The 27921-nt window shown below is 41.3% G+C and overlaps 1 protein-coding gene across 1 annotated transcript in view; it reads right to left on the reverse strand.

Moving 5' to 3' along the window:
- Positions 1–339: 339 nt before the first annotated feature.
- SLC15A1 (solute carrier family 15 member 1) overlaps positions 340–27921 on the reverse strand; it is a 38997-nt gene continuing 11415 nt past the window's right edge. The window contains exons 8-23 of the mRNA XM_049647326.1: positions 25747–25830; positions 23182–23264; positions 20088–20174; positions 19210–19299; positions 17087–17131; positions 16895–16927; positions 16722–16810; positions 16139–16220; positions 14194–14313; positions 12703–12849; positions 11800–11849; positions 4154–4261; positions 3926–4037; positions 3239–3382; positions 2163–2270; positions 340–1239 (exon numbers count right to left, since the gene is read on the reverse strand). Of these exons, the coding sequence (XP_049503283.1) occupies positions 1054–1239; positions 2163–2270; positions 3239–3382; positions 3926–4037; positions 4154–4261; positions 11800–11849; positions 12703–12849; positions 14194–14313; positions 16139–16220; positions 16722–16810; positions 16895–16927; positions 17087–17131; positions 19210–19299; positions 20088–20174; positions 23182–23264; positions 25747–25830 (1568 nt within the window). The 3' untranslated portion in view covers positions 340–1053. The remainder of the gene's footprint in view (positions 1240–2162; positions 2271–3238; positions 3383–3925; positions 4038–4153; positions 4262–11799; positions 11850–12702; positions 12850–14193; positions 14314–16138; positions 16221–16721; positions 16811–16894; positions 16928–17086; positions 17132–19209; positions 19300–20087; positions 20175–23181; positions 23265–25746; positions 25831–27921) is intronic.

The raw sequence follows: 27921 nt of genomic DNA on the forward strand, positions 1-27921 counted from the left end.
AGCTTGTGCACCAAGCATCTTGGAAGCCTGGCCCAGGCCCTTCCTCCTAATCGATTACAGGGGCAAGTTCCAACATTCAGAGCTGTACACAAGTTTGTTTTTGTAGGAGTGACAAAGCAGAATTTTCTGGGTCTGATAACCTGAGATAAATACTTACAGGATGAATCAAGCACGAAGTCTTTATAACGCTCTACAAGAATTTTTGTTCCAGCAGAAAAATGCTTATGAGTATCAAGAAAAACAAGATGGTGCATAAATATGCACGTAGAAACCTCTATATCCCTGGGGAAAATAGGACTGGGAAGAAATAAACCTCATATTTCATGTTCCTGGAATTTATTGTACGTGGGCATTGCTTTTGTTCATACTTTTATCAACCTCTGATGACACTTTATTGAGTGTACATGACTTTTAGAATCAGGACCCATGTTAAGGATTTCTTATCCTACCCCCAGAACACACAGACACTTACTCTTAAGAACAGGAAGGTATTTCATACATTCCTGAAACTCCAAAAGTCATTACTGGCCTTTACCTGAGTGGTCTTTTGAGTCACACAAAATTTAAAGAGGTAGGGAATGGAAAAAACAAAACAAAAAACAAAAGGTAAAGTTATCAGTTAATACTAGCCGGTGCTTATTATATACCATTCTAAAGCCTGTAAATTCACTTTTTCACATTGGTTCCTGCCGCATCGAACAGTGTTTTCAAAGAGTGCTGGAATGCAAACAATATGGAACTTTGCCACCCTTTCAAAAAGTTTAGTCCAAAATAACTTCATTCATGTGGTAGAAAAGGAGTTAAAGGCAGGATATAGACTCATGGTTGTAGAAGTGTATGTATGTGTGTATGTGTGCATGCTTTAAATATGACTTTTCTTAAAAAAAAAAAAAGACTTCTTCCAGACTTTTAGGTTCACCGCTGGCAGCTTTTAGAAAAGAGCTTTCTTGGTTCGCCATTCTGAAGTCTTCCCCATCAGAGTGTCCTGCCACCAGGGGACAGAAGCCAGGGCATGTTCCGGACCCAGTCCATCTTCCACTTGCTTCCTGACATTTACATCTGCGTCTGTGAGACGGGAGTCACCGTGGAATAGATATTTTCCAGGCTCTTTTTCTTGTCATCATCGTCAAACTGAGCCTCGATCTCCGCTGGATTGATGTAAGTATAGAAACGGGCCATGATGGCAAATATCACGCAGACAACCAGAAGCAAGGCCGCAAACAGAATGTACTCAGCCCACTTTAAAGGGATTGGAGTTGGAGCAAGAAAAAAAAAACAACAGAAACGATACAGGTTATGGTAAGGTACGCATCGGGAGCACATTTTCTTGCTATGTCTAGGTAAGAGGTGCTTTGTGATTAAATCGTTATGGACAATTGGCAGCTATTACCATAGATACAGAATGGCCCGCTTTGCTTGAGTGCCCAGGTATAAAGATAACATTTTTTTAGCAGCAGCTGGAGTGCAAAAATCAAGAGTTTGGGGAGATGAGAGAAAATTTCTGAAAAACCCGCGTTAAGGGACATAGCTGGCCCCTAGAAGGATGGGGGCCCAGAGAACACCACACAGTACCCTTGAAGGAAAAATAACGTGCTGAATTGTTCTAAGACCCCCACGTTATCTTTCGGCAGGATCTTGAGGTTATGAGCACACAGCATTAGCGTATGCTCCGATGGGACCAGAGAGAGAAGTAAAGAAACAGACAGGGTAAGGGACGACCCCCTTATGAGGTACACATGCTCATAAGTGTGTGGAGGGAACGGTTTCAGTATCAGAAAAGCCCTCGTTTTATGTTAGCTGGAAAAATTACAATCACCCTTAGAATGGCTCCATCTTTAGATATTATGAAGCTTTCTGGAAAATATGTGTGGCTTGGGGCCATTAAGCTGCATTCACAGAAGCTAGGAAAGATCTTTCCTTTGGCAGTAAATCACACTAGGATGTAGGTATGTTAACCCAACCTAGTTATTTTGGTTGTCACTTTCCAACTGTGCAACACCAAGGGTAAATATGGAGAATCAGCACACGCTTGGCCCAAAGACTGTTTGTTCATCACCCTCTCTGGCTGGTTTTATCCAATCATTACCCAATCATTAGAGTCATCATGACGACCAGTGACACATAAGACAGAGGCTCGTACGATCTCTTTGTTCACTCTGTACCTGTTCGCTGAACTGGCCTGCTCCTGCTACAATAAGCACAATGATGTTGCCGACAGCCACTGTCAACAGCCATCCCGCCTGAAGCACCGACTTCATGTTGGAGGGGGCCTGAGGAAACAAAACAAAGTGAATCTCGATCTAAGCTGCAATCACAGAGCTGGAGAACACAACTTACTGATTCTTTAATTAGGCAGTTCACCCTAAAAATGCACACTGAGGGGGCGCCTGGGTGGCTCAGTCAGTTGAGCGTCCAGCTCTTGGTTTCAGCTCAGGTCATGATCCCACGGTTCGTGGGATCGAGCCCCATGTGGGGCCCTGCATGGACAGCACAGAGCCTACTTGGGATTCCGTTTCCCTCTCCCTTTGCCCCTTCCCCCTCTAAAAAGTAAATAAATATTTTCAAAAATGCACATTGGGGTGCCTGGGGAGCTCATTCGGTCAGGCATCCAACTTTGGCTCAGGTCATGATCTTGTAGTCCTGTGAATTTGGGCCCTGTGTCGGGCTCTGTACTGACAGCTCAGAGCCGGGAGCCTGCTTCAGATTCTGTATCTCCCTCTCTCTGCCCCTCCCCTGCTCACACTCTGTCTCTCTCTCTCTCTCATAAATAACTAAACATTAAAAAAATAAATAAATAAAAGCTAGGCCTTAATCAGTGTGTTTACTGGTAGTTATGAAGAGATCTCAACTGAGCCTTAATGATCTCAAAGACACGGACCTGGAAGTGAACGCCAGTAGGAACAGCTGACATCTTAGTTGTTTCAGAGTATAGAATTCGCTGCCTATCATGACCCTGGTCACGGTCATTAATACAGTTCTTCCCACATAGGACTCTAAATCTCTAGTATATGATATGGGAATTCAGCATCATATGATATATACCCCCAAGAAGCTAAACAGAGTCATAATACTATTCGACGACTTCGTCATCTCAAAAGCCTTGTTTGGTGGAATTTACCATGATGCTTTCTCGCATTTTCTGAACTATGAACGGAGAGCTTATTTAAATTAAGTCCCAGCAGCATTTTTTGAAGGCAGGAGCCTGGGGGAGGGGTGGTAGAAACAGTGACCAAGAGACCTGAGAATATGAGAACTCCAATCCCGTGACAGAGAAAACCACTTCACCGCAGGTGATCAGGAAATACTGTGGGATCTGTAGAGCCATGTTAACTGTGTTGGGTGCAATATCTTCAAACATGTGCAATTCAGCACAGCCGTCACTCTAAACCAGTAAGGCAAAAAGTGAGAAGAAATTAAAATGGAGATTGCTTCTAAAATAAAAATTGTTCAAACAGGCAAATGGAGTCTGGACTTCTAGGATCACGTCATATGATTTGTCAAGGAAGTACACATTTTAAACGTAAATATGCAACAGTGCATTTTATGCTCGTGATGAAACGGCCTTGGTGAGATTTGAAAATCTGTTCACCGGTGTTTTTCTCTTAAATCAGAGAGCACATTGGAAGTCGGGTTTGTTTAAAATGTTGCCATCTCTTTGGACTAAAAGTTCGTAAGTCCATGTAAATAGATTATGAAGCAGCAGCAAATACTAGCCAGCATGAACTTTTAGAGTTAATTGGTCTGTTTATTTTTATTCTAAAAAGGACAGTGAACTTAAGTCAATGCTAAGTTAAAGGATCAGTGGAGAACTGAATGAATTCTAAGCCCATTTAAAATACAGACACTAATATTACCCCAGTTAAATCATTAGCATGACCTAAGTGTTTGTGTAGAAGTTCTGATAACAACAGAATGAGTTACTGACCTTCCTTCTGATTACATAGGTATAGGCACTACCGAATTCCAGGTTGGATGATTGGAAATCATTCTTACACTGTGGTGGAGTCTGTTGTGTTGGGCTTAGCGTAAAGCTTTTTCTGCAAAGAGAAAGAGTAACATAGGTAAACATTCCTGGTTTTAACAGCTTCGATGTATTGTTTAAAGAAGAAGACTCGAAACCCTTGAACTTTAGAGCACAGTGACCGGTACTTACACGCCCAAAGGAAAAAACTGATATTCGCTGGCATTGTGACTGGTGACGTTCACATACACTTTTCCATCCATTGTGATGTTGAAGCTGTCATCGAAACTATTTATAAATCTGAAACAGAAAACCATCTGTCTTGTGACTGGACTATGGGATACTTGGCTTTAGGTCATAGTTTGTGCACCTAAACTTGGGCTATGCTCTCTTTTGGAAGGAGTTTAAGATGTTTACAGATTTCTAGACTATAAAGGCAGAAAGAAGCGACCCTAGGTTGGTCCTTGTTCACCTGCTCATGAAAACACACCCCAAAGAATTTACCACAGTTCTCTCCCCACAGCAGTTCTAAGTACTTTGTAACTAGGTACCATTTCTTTTCTTAAGTTTATTTGTTTATTTTGGGGAGGGGGAATGACATGACCGGGGGAGGGGCAGAGAGAGAGGGAGAGAGAGCATCCCAAGCAGCCCCAACTTGGGGCTTGATGTTACAACTGTGAGATCATGACCTGAGCTGAAATCAAGAGTCGGACACTTAATGGACTGAGTCCCCCGGGTGCCCCACTAGGAACTATTTTAATGGTATGTTAGGATATTAGTATGGATTGAAATAGGTGCCGAGCACCCCCTTCAAGAAGGCAGCGTATCTTTGTGTTCCTTGCTCAGAAGCTTTAGAGCTAAAGCAGTGAAGCCCATGTAAATAGTCCATGAAGAAGCATCAAATACCGGTCAGCGTGAAAAACAGAAGTTGCCTGGTACCCTAACAGACAGTCTCCATCGGGGGCTTCTTTTTTGGGGGGTGGGGATGGAAGGCCATTTCCTGTCCTTTACCTCTTAGAGCCTGAGCAGGGACAGGCTCCAAGGAGTGGAGAGGAAGAAGTGGGCCAGTTCAGCAACCAGAGACAGTTTTGGGGGAGCTCCCTTCAGGTCTGCAGGTCCTCGAGTGATGGTGACTGGCACCCCACTAGAAAACAGATAGGAGGACAACACCCACAGGACTTGCTGCTAGGTTCCAAGGCTTCCGGGTTCTGCAAAGTCCCCTATGCCTAAGCTACACATGGACCCAGTTGAGTTGTTTGCCTTCAAAGGACCATATAGATGGTGACAGTGTAGACAGATGATTAGATCCCATCCTTAAATGTTCCGGGCTGCAGAAAGACACTGATGCTCTTGTCCTACACAGGAGAGGAGGGTGCTGCCCCAAATAAGACCAGCTGATTTTTCCTACCAGATAGGTGAGTGAAAGCTTTCAGCAGGTTATCCAATTTAAAGAATGGGAAGTAATGAGATTGTATACCTAAGTACTGTAGAGAACAATTTAACCTGTACATTCCTAAAACATATGGCCGAATTTCATCAGCTTTGTGGCAACAAGTAATGTCGGTCAAATTCTAGGTACTGGGAGAACATTTCTCTGAATTAAGCTCAGGTGCTGAAGTCCCTGGGCATTGGATTTGATGTAGTTTGACAGGTGCTTAACATAGAACACAGAATGTGACACCAGTCAGCAGGACCCTAGGTCCTAGGTAGACACCTAGGAGTGAAATGGCTGGGTCATATGGTCACTCTCTGTTTAACATTTTGAGGAACAGTTTTTCAAAGTGTCTGCATCATGTTGTCATTTTACATTTCCACCAGCACTGCTGAAGGATTCCGACTTGTCCACATCCTCACCAACACTTGTGATTGCCTTTTTCGTTGCTTTTGTTTTTGTTTTTGGCTAGAGCCTAGTGAGTGTGAAATGGTATCTCTGTGGTTTTGGTTTGCATTGCCCTCATAATTAATGATGCTGAGCATCTCCTCCTCTGTTTTTAGGCTGTTTGTATATTTTCTTTGGAGAAACATCTCTCTAAAAATGTCCCATTTAGGGCAGGGGAGAGGGGAAATGGGTAATGGGCATTGAGGAGGGCGCTTGTTGGGATGAGCACTGGGTGTTCTATGTAAGTGACGGATCACCGGGATCTATGCCCCCAAACAAGAGCACACTGTATACATTGTGTGTTAGCTAACTTGACAATAAATTATATATTTAAAAAAAGAGTCCCATTTAAAAATTGGGTTTTTTGTGTTTTTACTCTTGACCTGTAAGAATTCTTTATACATTCAGAATCTCTCACCAAATATATGAATTGCAAATATTTTCTCTCATTCTATGGGTGTTTTACTTTCTTGATGATTTCGTTGGTAGTAAAAAAGCTTTCCATATGATGAAGCCCAAGTTACTATTTTTTTCTTTTGTTGCTTGTCCTTCTGACTTCATATCCAGGAAACCACTGTCTAACCCAAGGTCACAAAGATTTACTTCCAATTTTTGTACCAGCAGTAAATAAAAATACTTGTAAAATATTGGGTTTTTTACTTTGCTCGTTCTTTTAATATATTTTAAAATTATTTATTAATTTGGTATAATAATTTATGTATATACTTAATAACAGATACCATATTCATACATTTTGGGTATATGTTCAAAATATTTTTATTGGATGTGATAAAAGTTTTGAAGCCTACCTCTCTAGGGAAACTTTGCACATGTGGACAAAAATACATGTATGAATGTGAATTATGGCTGCTTGGAAAAATGGCAGTAACCTAAATTTCCTTGAAGAAGAGAATAGGCAAATAAATTACGCGGTGGAATTTTATATAGTGGTTTAAGTGAGTGGAGATAATGGATACATATAGCCATATGGTTAATATCAAAATACTATTTTATAATATTACAGAACATAAGCAGGAAAATAACATATTAAGTTTAAAAAGACTCAAAAACATTACTTGTAAATATGTACATATATAGCAATATGTAATGCTAAAAAATTCATGAGAAAGATCCATATCAAATTCTCAACCAACTTTTGACCAAAGCATCATTACTTCATGTAAAGGACTCTTTGAAGGTAGTCCAGGTATGTATTGCAACTAACTTACCGATACCACATAATTAAAAGGATTCCATTTTAATTATGCATTCTTTTGGTGTATTCTTTCTTTAATTCATGCATTACTCAGAAATCTGACCTCCCGAAATTCTTGGAGTTGTCCTATTTATCAGTTTCTGACATTAGTTTTTCAGAACTTCCCTTTTTAATGGGTTGTCTCCTAGACAATGCTGAAATAGCAAATCCTTTGATCCACTAAGGATTTAATGTTGCCAGTGAAAAGAAAACAAGTTCCTGGCTTCTCTTTTTACCACCCTGGGTGGGTTGGTGGGGTAAAATGTTGCTGGTTTTATGTATCTCCATAAAGACAATTTAAAGAAAGAGAAAAAGAATGAAGCTTTAGCATAGCACCAGAATGAGAAAGGACACCACGATTTAAACTGTTCAAAGTTTCCAAAGTTAGGAGACATTTTTGAAGAAATGAAAATGATGATTCTGAGGCACAAAGGAAATACCAGAGGCACTTCCAGCTCAGACGAAATATGATCAGGAAAGGGCCAAGTGACCATCATCAGAAGATTTCCTTCCGGGTCTGCTAGGACAGTTGTGTGTATGTGCAAGCGTGAGGGATGGAGGAACGATCTAGAAGACACAAAAGAAGATGTCATGGACTTAACTATGTCTCCCGGCCCCCTCTCTCCAATTCACATGTTGAGGTCCTAACCCTCAGTACCTCAGAATGTGACCGTATTTGGAGGCTGGGTCTTTCAAGAGGTAAAATGAGGTCATTAGGGTGGGCCTTAATCCAAGATCACTGGTGTCCTTATAAGAAGAGGCGATTAGGATACAGACCCACAGAAGAAAGACCATATGAAGACACAGAGAGAAGATGGCCATCTCTAAGCCAAGGGGAGAGGCCTCAGAGAAAACCAGCCCTGCCAATGCTTTGATATTGGACTTCCAGCCTCCAGAACTATGAGGAAATAATTTTCTGTTGTTTAAGCCTTCCAGCCTGTGGTACTTTGTTATGGCAGCCTTAGCAAACTCATACAGAAGAGAACAAAGAAAGAGAGGAAGAGCCAAAGATCGAAAGGGCCTAGGGCTGGCTACTACCCACATGCAGTTATACTGCAGGGAAACCTGAGCACACCAAGGAGAAAGAAGATACAGCTTGGTGAAATGAAATTAAATCAACTACAGAGAGTGGCAGACGCTGTCTGTCTGTCTGTCTATCTGTCTATCTATCGTGAGTACAATTAGGTGCTAGATGCCAAGAGAGATAAGATTCTAGAGTTCTGGGAAGACAACGGCGGCTAACCTGTGACCAAGTGTGAGAACAGAAAAGCACTCCCAGGCAAGCAGGGACTCGCAATTTACCTCACAGCTTTTCTTGGTCAGATATTTGAGCACGGTCTTAGCAAAACAAGAAAGGTGTCCAAGAAAGATGATAATGGAGTTCAAGAAAGAAAGGCGCTAACCTGGGCAAACAGACAATTCTAGGAGGACAGCGGCATCTCAGGACTACAGAGCAAATGCCCTAGTTAGATTAAAGAGCGTGCTCGAGAGTTGGTTCTCAAAGAGGAAAGTGAATTCCCTTGATCCAATCCCTGGAGATAAAGGTTTATCCTTTTGTCAACAAGAGGCCAAGTGAGTTACAGGAAAAAACAAAGGTTGTGCAAGAAAACCTTAGTTTAAAATTAAAGCAGTCAGGGGCACCTGGGTGTCTCAGTCAGTTGAGTGTCTGACTTCAGCTCTGGTCATGATCTCACAGTTTGTGAGTTCGAGCCCCACATCAGGCTCTCTGCTGTCAGCACAGAGCCTGCTTCGGATCCTCTGTCCCCCTCCCTCCCTGCCCCTTCCCACGCTCTCTCTCTCTCTCTCTCAAAAATAAACGTAAAAAAAAAAAGAATTAAAATTAAAACAATCAAGATGTAGTACCACCGAACAATTCAAGGTATATAACAGAATATTCCAATTAATCTTGACATTCAGAACGTTTGCATTTGAGGACATATTTTCTTTTTTTTTTTTTTTTTTAACGTTTATTCATTTTAGAGACAGAGAGAGACAGAGCATGAATGGGGGAAGGTCAGAGAGAGAGGAAGACACAGAATCTGAAACAGGCTCTAGGCTCTGAGCTGTCAGCACAGAGCCCGATGCGGGGCTTGAACTCACGGACCGCGAGATCATGACCTGAGCCAAAGTCGGTCGCCCAACCGACTGAGCCACCCAGGTGCCCCGAGGATATATTTTCAAGGATATAAAGTTGCGTTTCCTTCTCTTTCAGACTTCTATTACATTGTGGCTAATATTTATATAGTCAACCTGGAAACCCTGTATATTAATCTATTTTTAGAATTGACCTAGCACATGGAATACACCCAATGATAAATATTACAAATATTAACGATGTGAAATAAACCAGAGGTAAGGAGACATGAAAAGTTAATTCCATTTCTTTACCATTTCTATTAGATAATTAATAGTCATCATCCTAATCATATTACCTTTCCCCTCCATTAGTTCATGTTTTAGTGGTAACTGGTAAAAACAAAAATCCAAAATTGTTAATGCGTGGCCACAAGGAAACAGGGATTGGTGGTAGGAGTTCAGCCAAATAGGAGACCTACTCTCATTTCTCCCCCAACTTATTCTTATTTTTCCATCTTACTTAAAAAGCGTATTTACAGAAAGTTGGCTTTTTGGTGTACAGTTCTATGAATTTTTTTTTAACATTCATTTATTTTTGAGACAGAGAGAGACAGAGCATGAACAGGAGAGGGGCAGAGAGAGAGGGAGACACAGAATTTGAAACGGGGTCCAGGCTCTGAGCTGTCAGCACAGAGCCCGACGCGGGGCTCGAACTTAGGGACCATGAGATCATGACCTAAGCCGAAGTCGGACGCTTAACCGACTGAGCCACCCAGGCGCCCCCAGTTCTATGAATTTTAACACATGTCTAGATTCATATAAATACCACTACAACCAGAATACAGACCAGTTCCCCAAATCTCCCTCGCGCTGCCCATAGCCAAACCTCTCCTCCACTCCCAACCACTGATCTGTTTCCACATCCTTATAATTGTTTTGACCATTGCCAGAATGCCATGTGAATGGAATTATATAGTACGCATCTAACTTTTTTGAGATCGGCTTCTTTCATGGCATGATGCATTTGACATTCATTTATATTATTGTATATGTCAATAGTTTGTTCCTTTTTTGAGTAATATTCTTTTATGTGGATGTACTATAGTCTATTGTCTGTTTATCCATTACCCACTGAAGGTCATTTGGGTGACTTCCAGTCTTTGGTGATTATGATTAGAGGTTCTATGAACATTTGTGTATAAGTTTTTATGTGAACGTAAGTTTGCATATATTTTTAATTAAAATATTTTTTTAATTTAAATTTTTTTTTAATTTGAGAGAGAGAAAGAGCACAAGAGCACAAGCAGAAGAGGGGCAGAGGGAGGGGGAGAGAGAGAGAAAGAGAGAAAGAGAAAAAAGAGAGAGAGAGAGGGAGAGAGAATCTTAAGCAGGCACCATGCTCTGCTCAGAGCCTGATGCATGGCTCAATCCCATGACCCTGGGATCATGACCTGTACCAAAATCAAGAGTCAGATGCTCAACTGACTGAGCCACCCTGGTGCCCCAAGTTTGCATTTCTTTAGGATAAATATCTGAGAATGGATGGCTGGATTGTATGGTAAGTATACATTTGACTTTATAAGAAACTGCCTCACTGTTTTTCAACAAAGCATGGTTACTCTGTCTCCTCACCAGCATCTGGTATTATCAGTTAAAAAAAAATTATTAGAGCCATCTAATAGGTATGTCATGCAACTCACTGTGGTTTTAATTTTAATTTTTTTAATGGCCAATGATGTTGAACATCTTTTCACACGTTTATTTGCAATGGATACATCTTCTCTGTTGTAATGTCAAAATCTTTTGCTGTTTTTTAACTGGGTTATTTTCTTGAGTTCAGAGAGTACTTTATATATTCTGGATACAAATACTTAGATATATGATTTGTAAATATTTTATGCCAGAATGTAGCTAGTATTTTATCTTTTTTGGAGCTATTGCATAGTTTTAGAGTTTCAGTTTCCAATCATTCATTACTGGCATATAGAAATGTGATGCTTTGTTGTGTTGCCCTTGTATTTTGTGCCATTTCTACACTTGTTCCTAAACTCACTTACTGATTCTATGAGCTTTTTTGGTAGTCTTTGGGACATTCTGTGCAGATACTTATGTCATCTGTGAGTAGGAATAGTTTATTTCTTCCTTTCCAGTCAAGATGCTTCTTTTTCTAGTCTCATTGCACTGGTGTCTAGAAGGATACTGAATAGGAGTGGAGAGCGCGGAGGAGAGCGCGGATGATCTTACGGGAAGAGCATTCAGACTTTCACCGTTAAGTGTAACGATAGCTTCGGTTTTTTAGATGTCCTTTTTCAGAGTAAGGAAGTTCTCTTCAACTACTAGTTTGTTGAAGTTGTTTTTTTTTTTTTTTTTTTTTTTTTTAAATCATGAATGGACACTGAAGTTTATTAAATGCTTTTTCTGCATCCATTGATATGATGATATGGATTTTTTTCTTTATTCAGATGACAGTTTATCTTGATTGATTTTTTTTTTTTTTTGAATATTGAACCAGCCTTACATTTTTTGGATAAATTCCCATACTCTCCTTGTTACAGCTGGACTTTATTATGGGAATCATCACTTCCATAAGAAGCTGATAAAACTTAAGTTTTAAAGAAATATACATACCTGATGCCATTTTCTCCTTTTTCTGGCTTCTGGTTAAGGCCATCCTTTACCTGAGAAAGAAAGCATTTTCAAATCTTATCCACTTGAATAAGTTCAGATTACCATTTCAGCCTTTGAGAAGGAGAATGACATTGACATATATCCTAGGAGCCACGGGCATAATGATTATATGTGTAGGGCTCCAACCTTTGGCCTTGGTTTTCTTTAAGGTTAACATGAGCCTCCACAATTTTTGATGCTTGCTTTCTGGAGGTTCCACAGAACTCTACTGTCCAAGAATTTGGAATGAGTCACTCAAGAACTCCCTAATAAAACACATGACCAAGAAGTCCTAATTCCATATTGCAGTTTTATAGAAGGTCACCTAAATTTACCTTATAGAATACCTACAACTCCTTCACTTGGTTCAACTATACCTTCATAGTTTCTTTATATGTGGATTGGCTTATAAGCACTTGTGTTTTGTCATGAAATATTTTGTGTATATTTTTATTGCTTTTACCTGATATATTTACTACATTTTTAAGGGACTGCTTTAATTTTCCAATTACTCAGTGTGAATTTTATAACCAATACAATTAAAGATATATTTAAAATTTTATCTCAAAAAGTTGCTAAGAATGCATATATGTATTCTGTGTGACTTGTATGCACTCGCCCCCCCCCACTATATCATGCCCCAAAGTTCTTTTTAAACATTTTAATTAATATTAATCCTTCCCATCTATCACTCAAACTTTTATTGGAAGTCAAATGACTTGTACCCTTGAAGAAGGAAGACTTGAAGATGATCTTATATAATTATAATTATACTACATGGGGTAAAAGAAAGTCACACCATTCACAGGCTGTTTCCAACATCACAAATAGTAAAGAATCAGCTGTAGGTGTCTAACTACTTACCACGCGGTAGTTATTGGGGGCCCACACTAGCAGGGTATGGCGATGGCCCTGCTCAAACTTATGAGTTACTGGAGTGATGGGTAATCCAGTAGAAGAGATGTTTACACTTGTCAGTTTGTCTACATCAAACGTCATAAATTCATTTGTCTATAACGGGAGAAAAGGAGTCAAAGTTAATACCATAGCATCTTATTCTGTACTGTCACGCAGAATAACCGCACACTGCCATGGCATATCATTTGACATCCCCAGTTGACGTTCATACACATCAAAAAAATGCCTTGAGGGGCGGGGTGGGGGGTGCTCGGCTGGTTCTGTCAGTAGAGCATGTGACTCTTAATCTCAGGGTGGTGAGTTCAAGCTCCACATTGGGCACAGAAGCTACTTGGAAAGAAAGAAAGAAAGAAAGAAAGAAAGAAAGAAAGAAAGAAAGAAAGAAAGAAAGAAAGAAAGAAAGAAAGAGAGAGAGAGAGAGAGGGAGGGAGGGAGGGAGGGAGGAAAGAAGAAAGGAAGGAAGAAAGAAAGAGAGAGGGAGGGAGGGAGGGAGGGAGAAAGGAAGAAAGAAAAGCCTTGCAGAAGCTGGCATTGGTTTGTCTCAGCCTCCCACCCACTCTTTTGAACTCTGTCATGAACTTCTTTAGTGTTACACAATAATTATACTTTTTGTACAGCATTTTACTATTATTTCATTTTATGAAAATAAATGTTCTGGAAATCATTTCTACCATTGGTCAAAGAGTAGTTTTAGAGGAAAAGCCATAACCCTGGTGACAATCAGTACTGGGCTGCTCTGAGCACTCAGAAGTCAGATTTTCTTTTTTCTTCGAGATTGTCAGTTTTATAAGCTATAAGGGAGCGGTTCTCAACCGTGGCTGAACAGGAGTGAGACCAGTTAAATCAAAATCTATGAGGTATCAGAATTTTCAAAGCTCTCTAGGCGATTCCAGTATGGACCCAAGGATGAGAACCTCCAATTGAGACCAGCGACCATCCAGATTAGGGTTTTCCAACCTTGGCACTATTGACATTTGAGGCCAGATAATTCTTTGTTGTGGGACTGTGTGTCAGCATCTCTGGCTTCTTACATATGAAATGCCAAGAGCACACTCTCAGTTGTGCCAATGAAAAATGTTTCCAGAAATTACCAAATGTCCCCTTTGGGGGCAAAATAGCCCCTAGTAGAGAACCATTGCCAGATCCTCGCTGTTTAAAATGTGGATCCATGCACGAGAGAGCATGTTAAAAATGCAGCATTTCAGACCTACTAATTAAGACTCTGCATTTCATAAGCTCCCCAGGTGATTCACATGTACATTAAAGTTTGAGGCACACTGGTCTGGAGTGAGGCCAAAATGAGACCAAGATAACAAGACATTTCACTTCTGGACTTGTTGTAGGAATTACATAAGGGTCAAGAAGATCAGTTTCTTCAAATCCTATTATAATTCAGGTCAGAAGATAAAAAAGGAAGTTGAATTCCCTTCTACTTACCTGGGACATTTGGTCAAGTGTCACCGCGCTTCCAGGAAAATATACAGTCATGTTATCATTTCCTATATTCAGTACTTTAATCTGGACTTCGTTTTGTTTGGGGAAGACTGGAAGAGTTTTCTGAGCAAAATAAAAGAAGATTAGCAGCGATGTCTCCATGCATATTGAAGATAAGCTTGCCCTAGCACAACGGTCACCATCCCCCCACCCCCACCCCTGCTACAGCACAGAAAGCCGCACCGGCTGAGATACCAAACTCCCCTGTGAAGTCTTCAGTTGTTCACCTCATGGCAGCCACAGAAAATGATGCTTGTACAAAACATGGAAGAAATCACAAAGAGGCTGCTCTGGGTCTTACCTAGCCACCTCCAAGTCAAAGGATACCAGGTTATGAAGCCTGCTATCTGAGGAGGTCAGAGTAACCACAGCCCAAGTGAATGTTTATCTTGTTGTGACACGTGAGATCTACTCTCCTGGAGGCCACGATCATCCCCTCTAACTTTGGGAGCCTGGACCACAGCCCTGACAGTGCTCTCGACATCCTTCCGTAGGTATCCTATGCCCTCCTGCCTCCACACGTTCCTTCAGGGCTTCTGCCTTTTCCCTGTAGTGCTCTCTCTCAAATCCTGGCATCCCTGGAGCAATCCTTTCTATTCTAGTCTAGAAGCCTACACTAGTCCCACAGTTCATTTTGCACAAAGCTAGCTATGTTCCAGAGCAAGTGAGTACATGCACGTTCACAGGAACACGACGCACGGTAGCCAAAACATGAAAGCAGTGCAAATGTCCACTGACGGACGAATGGATAAACAAAACGTGGTTCATCCAACAGTGGACTATGATTCCACTTTACCAAAGAAGGAGATTCTGACACCTGCTACCGCATGGAAGAAGCTTGGGGACATTATGCTTGGTGAAACAAGCCACCCAGCAAAGAACACTTGGTGTATGAATCCACTTAGATGAGGTACCAAGAGTGCACGAACTCATAGAGACAGTAAGTGGGATGGTGGTTGCCAGGGGCTGGGGGAGGGGAGATGGGGAGCTGTTTTTAATGGGCACAGAGCTTTAGTGTTGCAAGATGAAAAGCATTCTGGAGATTGATTGCACGATGCTGTGAATGTATTTAACAGGACTGGACTGTATACTTAGAAATGGTTAAGATGGTGAATTTTTTAATGTATGTTTTATCACAATTCCAAATTTTAAAAAAATTTAAAAAGAGAGAATGAGGGAGGGAGGGAGAGATAAAGACAGAAACAGAGAGAGACAGACAGAAAGAGACACACACACAGAGACAGAGGGGAGGAGACAGACCGAGACAGAGAAAGGAGGAGGGGAGAGAGGTGGGAGGGGAGTGTTTACCTCCTGTCTTACACACTACGTATGGCCCGTTTCCGGGGCCTGGTCTCAAACTAACAGCACTAGAAACCTGGTTTAGTGCCCCTGTGGGTCCAACAGACTGAGTGTGGACTGGAGTGGGGACTAACATCACTAGAAACTTGAGATTACAGAGGCGTCTTCCCAAAGACAATTTACATATTTTCAAAGTGCTTCTTGTTTGTTGAGTGATGAACTTCTAACCAGACTTCCTAGGAGTTCAGATTGCGAAAAACAAGTTCCATGAACTCCCGCTCCCCTTACATAAACCGTGTCAGTGGAAACCCCCCATGTCACCGCCATGCATACTTCTCAAGCGAAGCACACCCATCTGACTCTACTGCAGGCTGCCCCCTTCACAGTGACGAGAACCTGTAGTGCGCACTGCCCGAAAAGGACCATTTTGCCCCTGCAACACATCCACATTGTCTCTGGCTCCAGGACAGTCTGTCGGCAGAGACCCTGGCCTCCCCTGATCCCCACAGCCCCGGAGAAAGAAGCCTTCCGAACGAACGTTCCACCTGACCCGCAGGAAAAGCCACTGGGGGACCAGAGGGCAACTCACATCAATTTCCACTTGCACAATTGCCGCCACCACGAAAGCCATGGAAGCCAGGAACATTCCAACTGTCATCTTCTTCAAAGAGCTGAGACGTAAGTAAGAGTGACTCTCAACCAGCCTCAGACACAAGCGAGCTAATGATAACATTCTTTTCCCGCCATCCACCCAAACAAAACTAACTTCCCTGTGAAATACTGTTCGAAAGTATCTCTTCCTCTCTTATTTCTGATTGAGATGAGGAAGGATATATATAATGCAGCTTATTTGCATTTTCACATTTAATTTCTAGAAACTGTGGCTTAGGTGATACATTGGATGACAGTTAACATTTCTATCATCTACATACATGAAAGCTTTAACTAGAAGCTTTTCAGGCTGCCTTTTACAGCACTTTTATGTTAAGGGCAAATTTCCAGAAACATCAGCACAGAGATCTCTCATTCAAATATAACTCTTTAAAAACCCCATCATATAGGTGGTGTGCTGGGAGGGGAGACATTCTTTCCAGCTGATGGAGTGCGGTCTATTTGCAAAGCCCTGGGACTGACAGGGCCTCACCCCCACCCCCAATCTGCCGAGAACCTACGTGAAATTGAAGCCACATTTTGCAATCAGAGGATATATCACGGCATCCACTATGGGGACCATGATGACGATCAAGATGGCGTTCACGGTCTGTGGGTGGAGTGGAGAGGAACCGTTAGCTGTTGTCTCAAAGGTACTTTGATCTCAGAAAGCAACTTAAACATCTTCTCCTACCTGCATCTGGTCCGGCTGAATTTCAAGAAGTCCCTGAAAAGAGCGGGGGGAGATTCTCACTGATCAGTTCCCAGAGGTGATCAGTTGGGGAGGATGAAGAATGTCGTGACAGGGAAGGGAAAGAGGGTGAAGGGACTAAAACAGAGGAGCGGTGACCAGGGGAGGGAGAATAGCTGGACGTCCCGAACTTACAATTTTCCCACTCATAGCTGTGGCTTGCAGCGTCCACCTGGAGCCCTAAAAATGAATACGTTCACTGCATCATTTGGGAACATGAGTTTTAAACGTTTTACGAGTCAATGTTGCATCTCTTCCAGAGCAGGAAGGAGGTCTGAAATGTTATGGGATTTAAATGTTATGGGATTTAAACCTCAAGTTTATCTTCCAGCTCCATTGTCACGCTGGGTAAAACCAAACAACTTGCATTTCTGCTGCACAGGTTAACACAACATATAGTTCTCAACCCCAGGGAAGAATCTAGAAAGCGCTCTTCTGAGAGACAGCCATCCTTAGGAAATACAAAGACACAGGCTGGGGCCTGTTGGAAAGCATGGCATCACCTTATAAGGTGGAGGCAGCTACGTACACGTAAGATATTCTACATTCACTGGCATCACAGTTTCAAGAACATCTTTTTTTTTTTAAGTTTATTTATTTATTTTGGGAGATAGAGGGAAAGCGAGCATGAGTGGGTGAGGGGGGGAGAGAGAGAGAGAGAGAGAGAGAACCCCAAGCGAGCTCTGCATTGTCAGTGCAGAGCCCAATGTGGGGCTCAATTCCACGAACCACAATATCATGACCTGAGCAGAAACCAAGAGTGAGACACTTAACTGACTGAGCCACCAGGCGCTCCAAGAACATCATTATTGTTAAGAGCTGTGTTTGACAGTCTAGGTTGTCCTGAAGTAGAAATCCACCAACAGAGTGATGGTTCAGGGGCGCCTGGGTGGCTCAGTTGGTTAGGGATCCAACTCTTGATTTTGGCTCAGGTCATGATCTCATGGTTTGTGTGATCGAGCCCCACCTTGGGCTCCATGCTGATGGCACAGAGCCTGCTTGGGATTCTCTCTCTCCCTCTCTCTCTCTGCCCCTTCCCCTTGCCCCCCCCCCATCAAAATAAATAAATAAACATTTTAAAAAAGACTGATGGATTTAACCCTGCAGCCTAGTTACATTCAACTTATTTTATATAAAGAGGATTCAGGACTGTATACAGGTACATGTGATTATTTCCATGGAGGACTGAACACATAAAGTTTTCAATCTGTCAACTCCGTTTAGAAGGCATTATGGAAAGTCAAGAAGTACACCACTGCTTGAGCTCTTAAGAGATGTCAGGCACGGATCACTTTATGCACGGTCTCTGATCCGCACAGCCTTGCCATGGGCGATTACCCTTCCAGGAGCATTACAGAATCCGCCCCCCGCCCCAGTCATACAGCTAGAAGGTGATGAGTGTACTTCTAGAGCAAATCTGATTCCTATTCAGCTGGTTCCTATTCAACACGCAAAGCTGCCTCCCTGTGCTTAAGATGCTGGTCTAAATCCCATATTTACAACTAAGGAGATTAATGTGTTCACTCAAATTTTTTCCAAGAGTTGTTTTGTCCTTCTAATAACCCTTCCTGTACAATAAAAGGACCTGCGTTTATAATTTTTTTTAAAGCTGCAGTTTCTAGAAGAAACACTATCTCATTACTCTGGCAACCGAGTATTCACGCATTGAGTTGTTTAACCCAAATCTGAAAACTTCCTAGGCACACGTCTTCCGGTTGCGGGAGCAAGAGGAGGGTGACAAGGCATTGATCTGAGTTTGAGTTCCTTGCTCTGGTCAGAATGACTTAGGTAGTCATTTCACATCCTTGGATGGTACTTCTAGCTCAAGCATTCCATTTTAGAGCAGAAGGTATCAAGGCCTTTTTCAGCTTAAATGTTCTGTGGATCCCAAAAAAGGCAATACTGTACATCCTCTGAGCACACTGTATCAGTAGAAAAGCTCTTTATTCTTGGTTTAACTGGTAAGAGTCCTAGATACTTTGATCAAGTCTTTCCCAAGGCTCTGTAAGCTGACCACACCTGATTTTCTTCATTGTTTTGCAACAGAAATGTGGATAGAACCATCTAGAGTTGTGTTGTTGTTTTTTTTTAAAAGAAACTCAGTGTGATCTAACACTTAGTAAATAAACGAAGTATAAAAAAGAAACTGGAAGAAAACGTTTTTAGAAGCTAAATACTAAGTACTGCCCCGTCCGTGGTAGCGCCCAAGGAATTTTGCTAAATAAAGATGTAAAGAAACACACACAGCTTTACATTACCTGCTGGTCAAACAAGGCCCAGAACATTGGGAGCGGGATATACAGGAACATCACCCTCGTAACCATCTTAATTTGAGAGATGAGCCTCTCCTGTGGATGAAATGGGGAAGGATGAATCAGTGTCATTCACAGCTGTCAGCAGTGTTGTTTCAGTATAGACACGTGCAACCAGAGACAAGCCGGGAGGTGACTAATTGTTCCAAAGAACCCTCCCACAAATTTTTTTAGAAAACCCAGAATTCCTCAGCTATTTAAAATGAGTGCGAATGTCAGTTTAAAAGGCATCTTACTAGGGGCACCTGGGTGGCTCAGTCGGATAAGCGTCCAACTAGACTTCAGCTCAGGTCATGATCTCACAGTTCGTGAGTTCGAGCCCCGCATCCATGCGCTGACAGCATGGAGCCTGCTTGGGATTCTGTCTTTCTCTCTCTGTGCCCCTCCCCCGCTTGCTCTCTCTCTCTCTCTCTCTCTCTCAAAATAAATAAAAATAAACTATAAAATAAATAAATAAATAAATAAATGGCATAGTACTAGAATTTAAATGTAATTCCAATAAATGTAACCCCACCACCACTGTTCACTGATTCTTCTGTTTTCACACTGGTTACGTGACCACAATCACGCATAATTAATAACCGATTCTACCAAATGAAAACCTATGAAAAGATAATGTTGTTTCCAGCTATACCCACCGTTTATCAAGTTCTTCTCAACATTAACACACATTCTTGCATAGTCTTGTTCAAAACACTAGTCAGGTTTACAAGGATACAACTGATAATTTTGTCCACGTGGCCTTAATCATACGAACCGCCACTGTGGCTGTCCCCGTGCTGGAGGAAGACCCCAAGAAAACTGCAGCGATAACGGTCACTCACATCATATTTCTCTTTAGCCCAGTCCAGCCAGTGCTCCCTCTTGGGAAACTCCTTACTCCGATGCTTAAACCTATTTTTGAGGGCAAACTGAAGGAAGGAAGAAAAATCACATTTCAAAACAGAACCGATTACTTTATGAGGGAAACACATTTCAATACAACTGCCTTTAATGGAAAGCTGTGTTTGTGAGAGAAACAACGTATATATCGTATAAACTTGTGTAATGATGATGCTAAAAGAACCTGCATTTATTCCTAATCTCTTTCTAACTATGAGCCTTTGAGTGGGGTAAACAAAGTCATATTCTTACTACTTTACTCTCTGGGCCCTCTAGAGAGGAGCATTCAAGAGAAATATAATGTATGCCATTTGTGATTTCGGTTTTCGGCTGGCCATAGTACAAAGTAACAGGGATCTAAGTCAATCAGAGAAAGACAAACACCATATGATTTCGCTCATCTGTGGAATTTAAGAACAAAACAGATGAACATATGGGGGGAGGGAGAGGGAAACAAACCAGGAGAGACTCTTTATTTTTAATTTTCTTTTTAATGTTTATTTATTTTTGAGACAGAGAGAGACAGAGCATGAGTAGGGGAGGGGCAGAGACAGAGGGAGACACAGAATCCGAGGCAAGCTCCAGGTTCTGAGCTGTCATCACCGAGCCTGATGCGGGGCTCGAACTTACAAACCCTGAGATCATGACCTGAGCTGAAGTCACACACTTAACCGACTGAGCCACCCAGGCGCCCCTGGAGAGACTCCTAAAGATAGAGAACAAACTGAGGGTTGTTGGAGGGGAGGTGGGCAGGGGGATGGGCTAAATGGTAATGGGTAGTAAGGGTATTGTGATGAGCACTGGGTGTTGTATGTAAGTTACGAGTCACCAAATCCTATTGTGGAAACCCAAATTGCACTATATGTTAACTAACTAGAATTTAAATAAAAATTTGAAAAAAAGTAACAGGGATACACCTGAAACTAATATAACACTATGTTAACTGTACTAGAATTAAAATAAAAAAGATATATATAAATGTAAAAAAAAAAGTAACAGGGAAACAGGTAAAATTCATTTTAAATATGTTATATATTATTTAATCCAATAAATCCAAATGATCTTACATATGATCTTAATATGTAATAAGAATAACATTAATATTAAATCAATAATTATTTAAACAATTATTAATAAATTAATAATATTAAATATTACAATCGATGAGAATTTCTGTATTTCTTTTTTCATACCAAGTCTTCAAAACCCGGGGCATATTTTATACTTACAGAACATGATCAATTTTTATCAGAACTATTTGATTTGTATTTACTTTTCATAAATTTATGTTTGAAAAACTAAATTTATATACCTAAGTTGTTCCAAATATACTTAAAAGTTTTCCACTCACTGAACTGAGTATCAGTTTTAAAGTGTAAGAGTGAAAGTAATAATAATAAAATAAATTAAAAAAAAATTTTTTTAAAGTAATACACCCAACATGGCGCTCAAACTTACAGCCCTGAGTCCAAGAGTCGCATGCTGCACAGACTGAGCCAGCCAGGTGTCCCATTAAAATTTAAGAGTGAAGGAGCACCTGGGTGGCTCAGTCGGTTAAGCGTCCAACTTCGGCTCAGGTCATGATCTCACGGTCCGTGGGTTCGAGCCCCGCGTCAGGCTCTGTGCTGACAGCTCAGAGCCTGGAGTCTGCTTCGGATTCTGTGTCTCCCTCTCTCTCTGCCCCTACCCCACTTGCACTCTTCAAAAATAAACATTAAAAAAAAAGTGAGAACTCACAATATAGCAATATATAGGAAATTGTGTAATTTAAATTAATTTGAATGAAATCTAATTTAAAATTCTGTTCCCAGTTGCACACGACACATTTCAAATGTTTGAGAGCCACATGAGGCTAGTGGCTATCATGCTGGACGGCATAGATCGACAATAACATTTATTTCCTGCCTTTATTTTTTTTTAATTAATTTATTATTATTAAAAAATTTTTAATGTTTATTTTTGAGAGAGAGACAGAATGCTAGTGGGGAAGGGGCAGAAAGAGAAGGAGACACAGAATCTGAAGCAGGCTCTAGGCTCTGAGCTGTCAGCACGGAGCCTGATGTGGGGCTCAAACTCATGAGCCTTGAGATTATGACCTGATCTGAATTCAGATGCTTAGCCGACTGAGACACCCAGGCACCCCTTTCCTACCTTTAAATGTGCCTGTATGCATTACATCACGTTGATGCACATGGAAGAAACCATATTCTGCATGTTCCTGTCACCGAATTGTCTTTGGAAACAAGACTTCCGATGGCTGCATAGCATGGCTACATCTACTAGAAGTTAAGCACTGTTCTCCTGCAATTTTGTGTTATAAAATTTTGCTGTTATAAATATTACATTGATAATCTTCTACTTGAATCTGTGTTCATTTTGTGTGTTCATTTTAAAAAGTGATTTTCTTAGTCTTAATTCTGAAAGTAGCATTACTGACACTCCAGACCCTTGAGATGCAGCATCAAACCTCGCCTCTCCACTTCCGTTTCACTCTTCCCGACCCGCATCAGCCATGGTTAGCCAGCGTGATAGCTGAACAGTCACTCTGCTTTGCCTTTCTTTGACTACTGATCTAATTCGAAAGTTCAAGAGCCATTTCTCTCTCTCCCTTTTTGAGTTCAGTTTGTGTCCTTTTCCATTTGGTCAGTTTTATAAGAAACTTTAATTACCAAAATAGTTAAGAACATTAAGAAAATGTTTAAAGAGAAGTCAATGTTGGGGCACCTGGGTGGCTCAGTCGGCTAAGTGTGTGACTCTTGGTATTGGCTCAGGTCATGATCTCATAGTTTGTGAGTTTGAGCCCCGTGTCAGGGTCTGTACTGACAGTGAGGAGCCTGCTTGGGAAGCTCTCTTTCCCTCTCTCTGCTCCTCCCCGCTCATGCTCTCTGTCTCTGTCTCTCTCTCTCTCTCAAAATAAATAAATAAACTTAAAAAAATAAAGAAAAGTCAATGCTTCATTGCATTTTAATTTGAAGGAGGTAGAAGGTTCTGGGGTGGCTAAATATCACTGACAGAGAGAGCTACTGAAATACTTACACCAATGCACTTGACAACTTTAGCCATGACATTACCCTGGGGCTGAAACTTCTTGTACATTCCACTGCCAATGACGAACACAACTGGGAAGGCAAAAGAAGATGTTAACAAGGCGTTTGACAGAACTACCTGTGACCTAGAAGATGTGCTTTTATTTGAGTTACAACCTTGTTTTGGAAATACTGGGATTACTCACAGAATGGGCTTGCCTTCCTATGTCCCAGTTTGGAAAGTGCTTTTGATCCTAACAATCACAGAAGCTTTGAGCGGTGGTATATTTGTGCTGTCATATACCAACATTGGAGCCTATTACTGTCCACTTCCCACATTTTGGGGTGGCTCGCAGACGCTCCATACGGCTATTTAAGTGCAAGGTTTATTCTTAAGCATAGGGAGACAAAGGAATAAGTGCTTTCACGTAACAGATCAGCACATAATTCTATAAAGACAAAAAACAGCTTTAATTTTCTGATTGCAATGGCAGAAGAGTTTCTTCTTTTTTAATAAATCTTCAGAAAAAGGAAGAAACTAATTTGTTAAAACCTTACTTAATCATGTGTGGCAGAGTTCATTCCGTGGTCACGGTACAGAAAAACAGTGGTGAATTTTTGCATCTGCGGCTACAGTTTTACAAGGTTAAAGCACTTTTACAATAAGGCAATTCTTCCATGGATCTTCCTAGAAAAGGCATATTGTAAAAATAGAAAAAGCATTCCTTCAGGAGACTCTGGAAACCCAGTACCGTATGAGGATTTCTGATTGTCCAATACCACAGTTTAATCATTTAAAAGCACCGATGGGTTAATGGAATGCCACTTAATTTCCTCAATTTAAGAGGGCCTGAGATTTTGAGAAGTGCTACCACTCAAAGCATATGTCCAAGTATGTGCCTGTGTTATAGGTGTTCTTTATGGTTGAATAAAGAGAAATATACTTTAATCCTCACCCGATGCCAATCTTCCTTAATCCAGACAGAGATGGCAGAGATACTCATAGATGGAGTCTACTCTGTTTTGCCAACAAATATTTTAATCTTTAAGCTTCTGATTACTTAAGCCTAATTCAAGCACAAGATTGCTGCTGAAAGAAACTTCAAGAGACAGCATTGATGCATAGAATTTGGCCTATTCTCAATTCTTCCATTCGAGAAACATTGTATGATGTAAGAATGACCCATGCAAACTAAATGACAATTTACCTAATGCCAACTGACTACAGCGTCTGGCCTCGAACAACAGCTTTTGAGATCCTTTTTTTATCTCCTTACGCAGAATCGGAGAGGAGTAGGTATATATGGGCTTTTTAGGGGAGTGTGGCAGTATTTAAACAATTATGGAAGGAAATGGACACAGAAAAAAAGGGAAAATACGGAATTCTGGCTTGGATGTAAGGGTGAAGCTAATTTGCTACAAGCTGAACAAACAGGGTTAAGAGGGGGCATAACTGACACTATGAAGAACTGAAAAAAAGTCAGAGGAAGTAATAGTGCCAGCACTTTCTCATTTGAGTGGGAAGCTGCAAAGGCCTGAGATGCGTATTGGGCTCTGTTTCCTGCTTGTACTACCGTTACAGGTTGAATCGTGTCCCCGAACCCCACCACCCCCCCGCCCCCAGAAGATGCTGAAGTCCTTACCCCCAGGACCTCAGAATGTGACCTCATTTGGAAATACAGCCTTTGCAGAAGATCGAGTTAAGATGAGGTCATTCAGGGGGCTCCTACTCCAATATGACTGGTGGCCTTACAAAAAAGCGCAAATTTGGACACAGATGTGCACACAGGGGAAGGCCACAGGCACATTGGCATTGTGCTGCATCAGGCCAGGGAACTACCAGAGGCAGAAGAGAGGCCTGGAAGAGATCCCTCTCAGTAACTTCAGAGGGAGCAGGGCCCTCTCGCCATGTTGATTTTGGATTCCCCACCTCCAGAGCTGTGAGATGATAAATAAATTTCTAATGAAGCCACCCAGTCTGTAGTGTTTGGTCACGGTAGTCCCAGGAAACGAAGACACCTGCCATCTTTCAATGTAGACTATCCTAGGGCGAAAACTGTCCACACTTCCTAAAAAGCCAGTGCCAAGAACTAATGTGTGAATGAATGTATCTAATAGACACATATATTCCTCCCAACGGGAAGATACTCTGGTAGAACCATTTCAAGATGATGTATTATGGAAATCTGGATGTTCACTGGAAGTATTTAAACGCTAACTGGACCAGGCTGCCGGGTCTTGAGGCAAGCTGGAGACGAGCACACGCTGATAAGAGCAAAAGCGTTCGGTCATGGGGTCATCTAGTCTAATAGATTCTGTCACTTTTCTCCTTAAATCTGCCTAAATAGTGTCAAACTTTTCCGAGCCCAACTCAGTTGATCCCATTTCCTGTAAACTCTTTTTTGATCTTATTTCCTCTGAAGTAATATGCCAACTCTACTTTGTTTGAATGTTCAGAGCATGGGAATTATCATTACAATTTATTCCATGAAGTTTTAAAAAATTGGTCACAATAATTAATGTGAGGGTCTGACCTGATTATAGGATTGTACTAATTCAACTGATTTCTACTTACTCAGAGCTACAGCCATGAGAGCAGCAGGGACCCCAAATGCCAGGGGGTAGCAAGCTTGTTTACTGTGAATTCCACATTGTTGAACTGGGGAGAAATTATAAGATTAAAATTCATTATATCATTTTTTTATAATCTTATTTTTTAATGTTTATTTATTTTTGAGACAGAGAGAAAGAGCATGATCAGGGGAGGGGCAGAGAGAGAAGGAGACACAGAATCTGAAGCAGGCTCCGGGCTCTGAGCTGTCAGTACAGAGCCTGACGTAGGACTCGAACTCACAAACTGTGAGATCGTGACCTGAGCAGAACTTGGATGCTTAACCAACTGAACTACCCAGGTGCCCCTCATTATGGCATTTTTAATGCTCATATATGGTTATCATTTTTTAAAAAATCCCTAACTGGTTATTACATATTGTTTTTACTTGATGTTCTAGACTTATCCATTTGCTTTATCAATTTCATTGTCTGCTGAGCCCAGCAGCTTTGTAGTAGAAAGAGCAAGAGACGAACATAGGTTCTAATCTTAGCCCCTAAATAGATGTCTGACACTGGCCAAGCCAAAATCAGTGGGAATCCTTATATGGATTTTCTTGGTGGGAGAGATAAAAGTGACCTGGATACAATAACTTGAAGATAGGGGACCCAGTAAATAAAATCAAAAGTACCCTGGAAAATCAAGATTGTGTGTTCCTGAATTCATGCTATTTAAAAAACAATTAGATGGCCCAGGGCAGGGGTCAACAAAGTTTTCTGTGAAGAGCTGGAAGTAAATATTCTAGGCTTTGTGGACCATTCAGTCTCTGTCCCAACTACTCAACCTTGACTTTGTAAGGTGAAAGCAGTCATAGACAATAGACAAATCGATGGTCTTGTCCAGATTTCTGGATTTGGCCCATCAGCCATAGTTTTCTAACCTCTGACTGCAGATCCATTCTAGCTCTGAAATCCTAGGATTGGTGAGGAGAAAAAATTAAGACTCTGGAAGGAGAAGTAGAGATTATTGGACATTCCTTCCTTTTCTTTTAAAAAAAAAATGTTTATTTATTTATTTTGAGAGAGAGAATGAGCATGAGTGGGGGAGGAGCAGAGAGAGAGGGAGGGAGAAAATCCCAAGCAGGCTTCGTGCTCAGCCTGACATGGGACTCGATCTCATGACCATGAGATCACCACCTGAGCTAATATCAAGAGTTGGACATTTAACCGACTGAGCCACCCAGGGTCTCCTAGAAATTCTTTCAATGAAATGGAGCCTCCAGGAATAATCTGACCGAAAGGGGTTTGACTTTGTCTTTGACTGACTAACCGCTTCACAATTCAGTAGAGAAAGAAGTTAACTCGTAGAAAATTGACAGTCACGCAAATGTTTCCTGTTCATAGCTGTCCAAATGATTCTGTTCGTGGCAATGCAAACTCACTCTTCCCTCTGGGAAGAGCGTACATCTCTGTTATTCAAATCCTTATTGGAGCTGATTGTAGCAGTGTTCCTCCAGTTTCTTCACTAATTAATCAGTCATATAAAATCTCAGCACATGCTCATTTTATATTTGTGTGAGAGCCAGGATTTTACCTTTAAAATTATCCTTTAACACATTCTGTAATTCAAACATGCATAAGTACATATTCTACTAGAAGCTGGAAGTGGGGGAGGTGAGGGAACATAATGAAAGAATAAAGTATCTTTATTATTATTTTTTTAAGTAGGCTCCATGCCCAATGTGGGGCTTGAACTCACAACCCTGAGGTCAAAAGTCGGATGTTCTATGGACTGAGCCAGCCAGGTGCCCCAAAGCTATTAAATGTTTATACAAAACAAGTTGGAATGGGATTTAAGGGTCATCTTCCAACTACTACTCCAGGCAGAAATACATAAATCCCCACAAAATATTTTCTTTCATCATTGAATCTGATTTGCAGTGTGGACACCACAGGGTTGTTTTTGTCTAATCTGTCCCCGGATAGTCCCTTCAGGTGGGAAATTCACAGACTCTCAGTGGAGTGTCAGCAAACACAAATATCTGAGCGCTCTTGACAGCTGCTGTCTCCTTCTCCTTCCCGGGCAGTTCTTTTAGAAATAGCTAAGGGGTGCCTGGGTGGCTCAGTCAATTAAACATCCAACTTCCGCTCAGGTCATGATCTCACGGTTTGTGGGTTTGAGCCCCGCGTCGGGTCCTGT

Source organism: Panthera uncia (genome assembly GCF_023721935.1).
Source record: "Panthera uncia isolate 11264 chromosome A1 unlocalized genomic scaffold, Puncia_PCG_1.0 HiC_scaffold_16, whole genome shotgun sequence".
Taxonomy (NCBI): domain Eukaryota; kingdom Metazoa; phylum Chordata; class Mammalia; order Carnivora; family Felidae; genus Panthera; species Panthera uncia.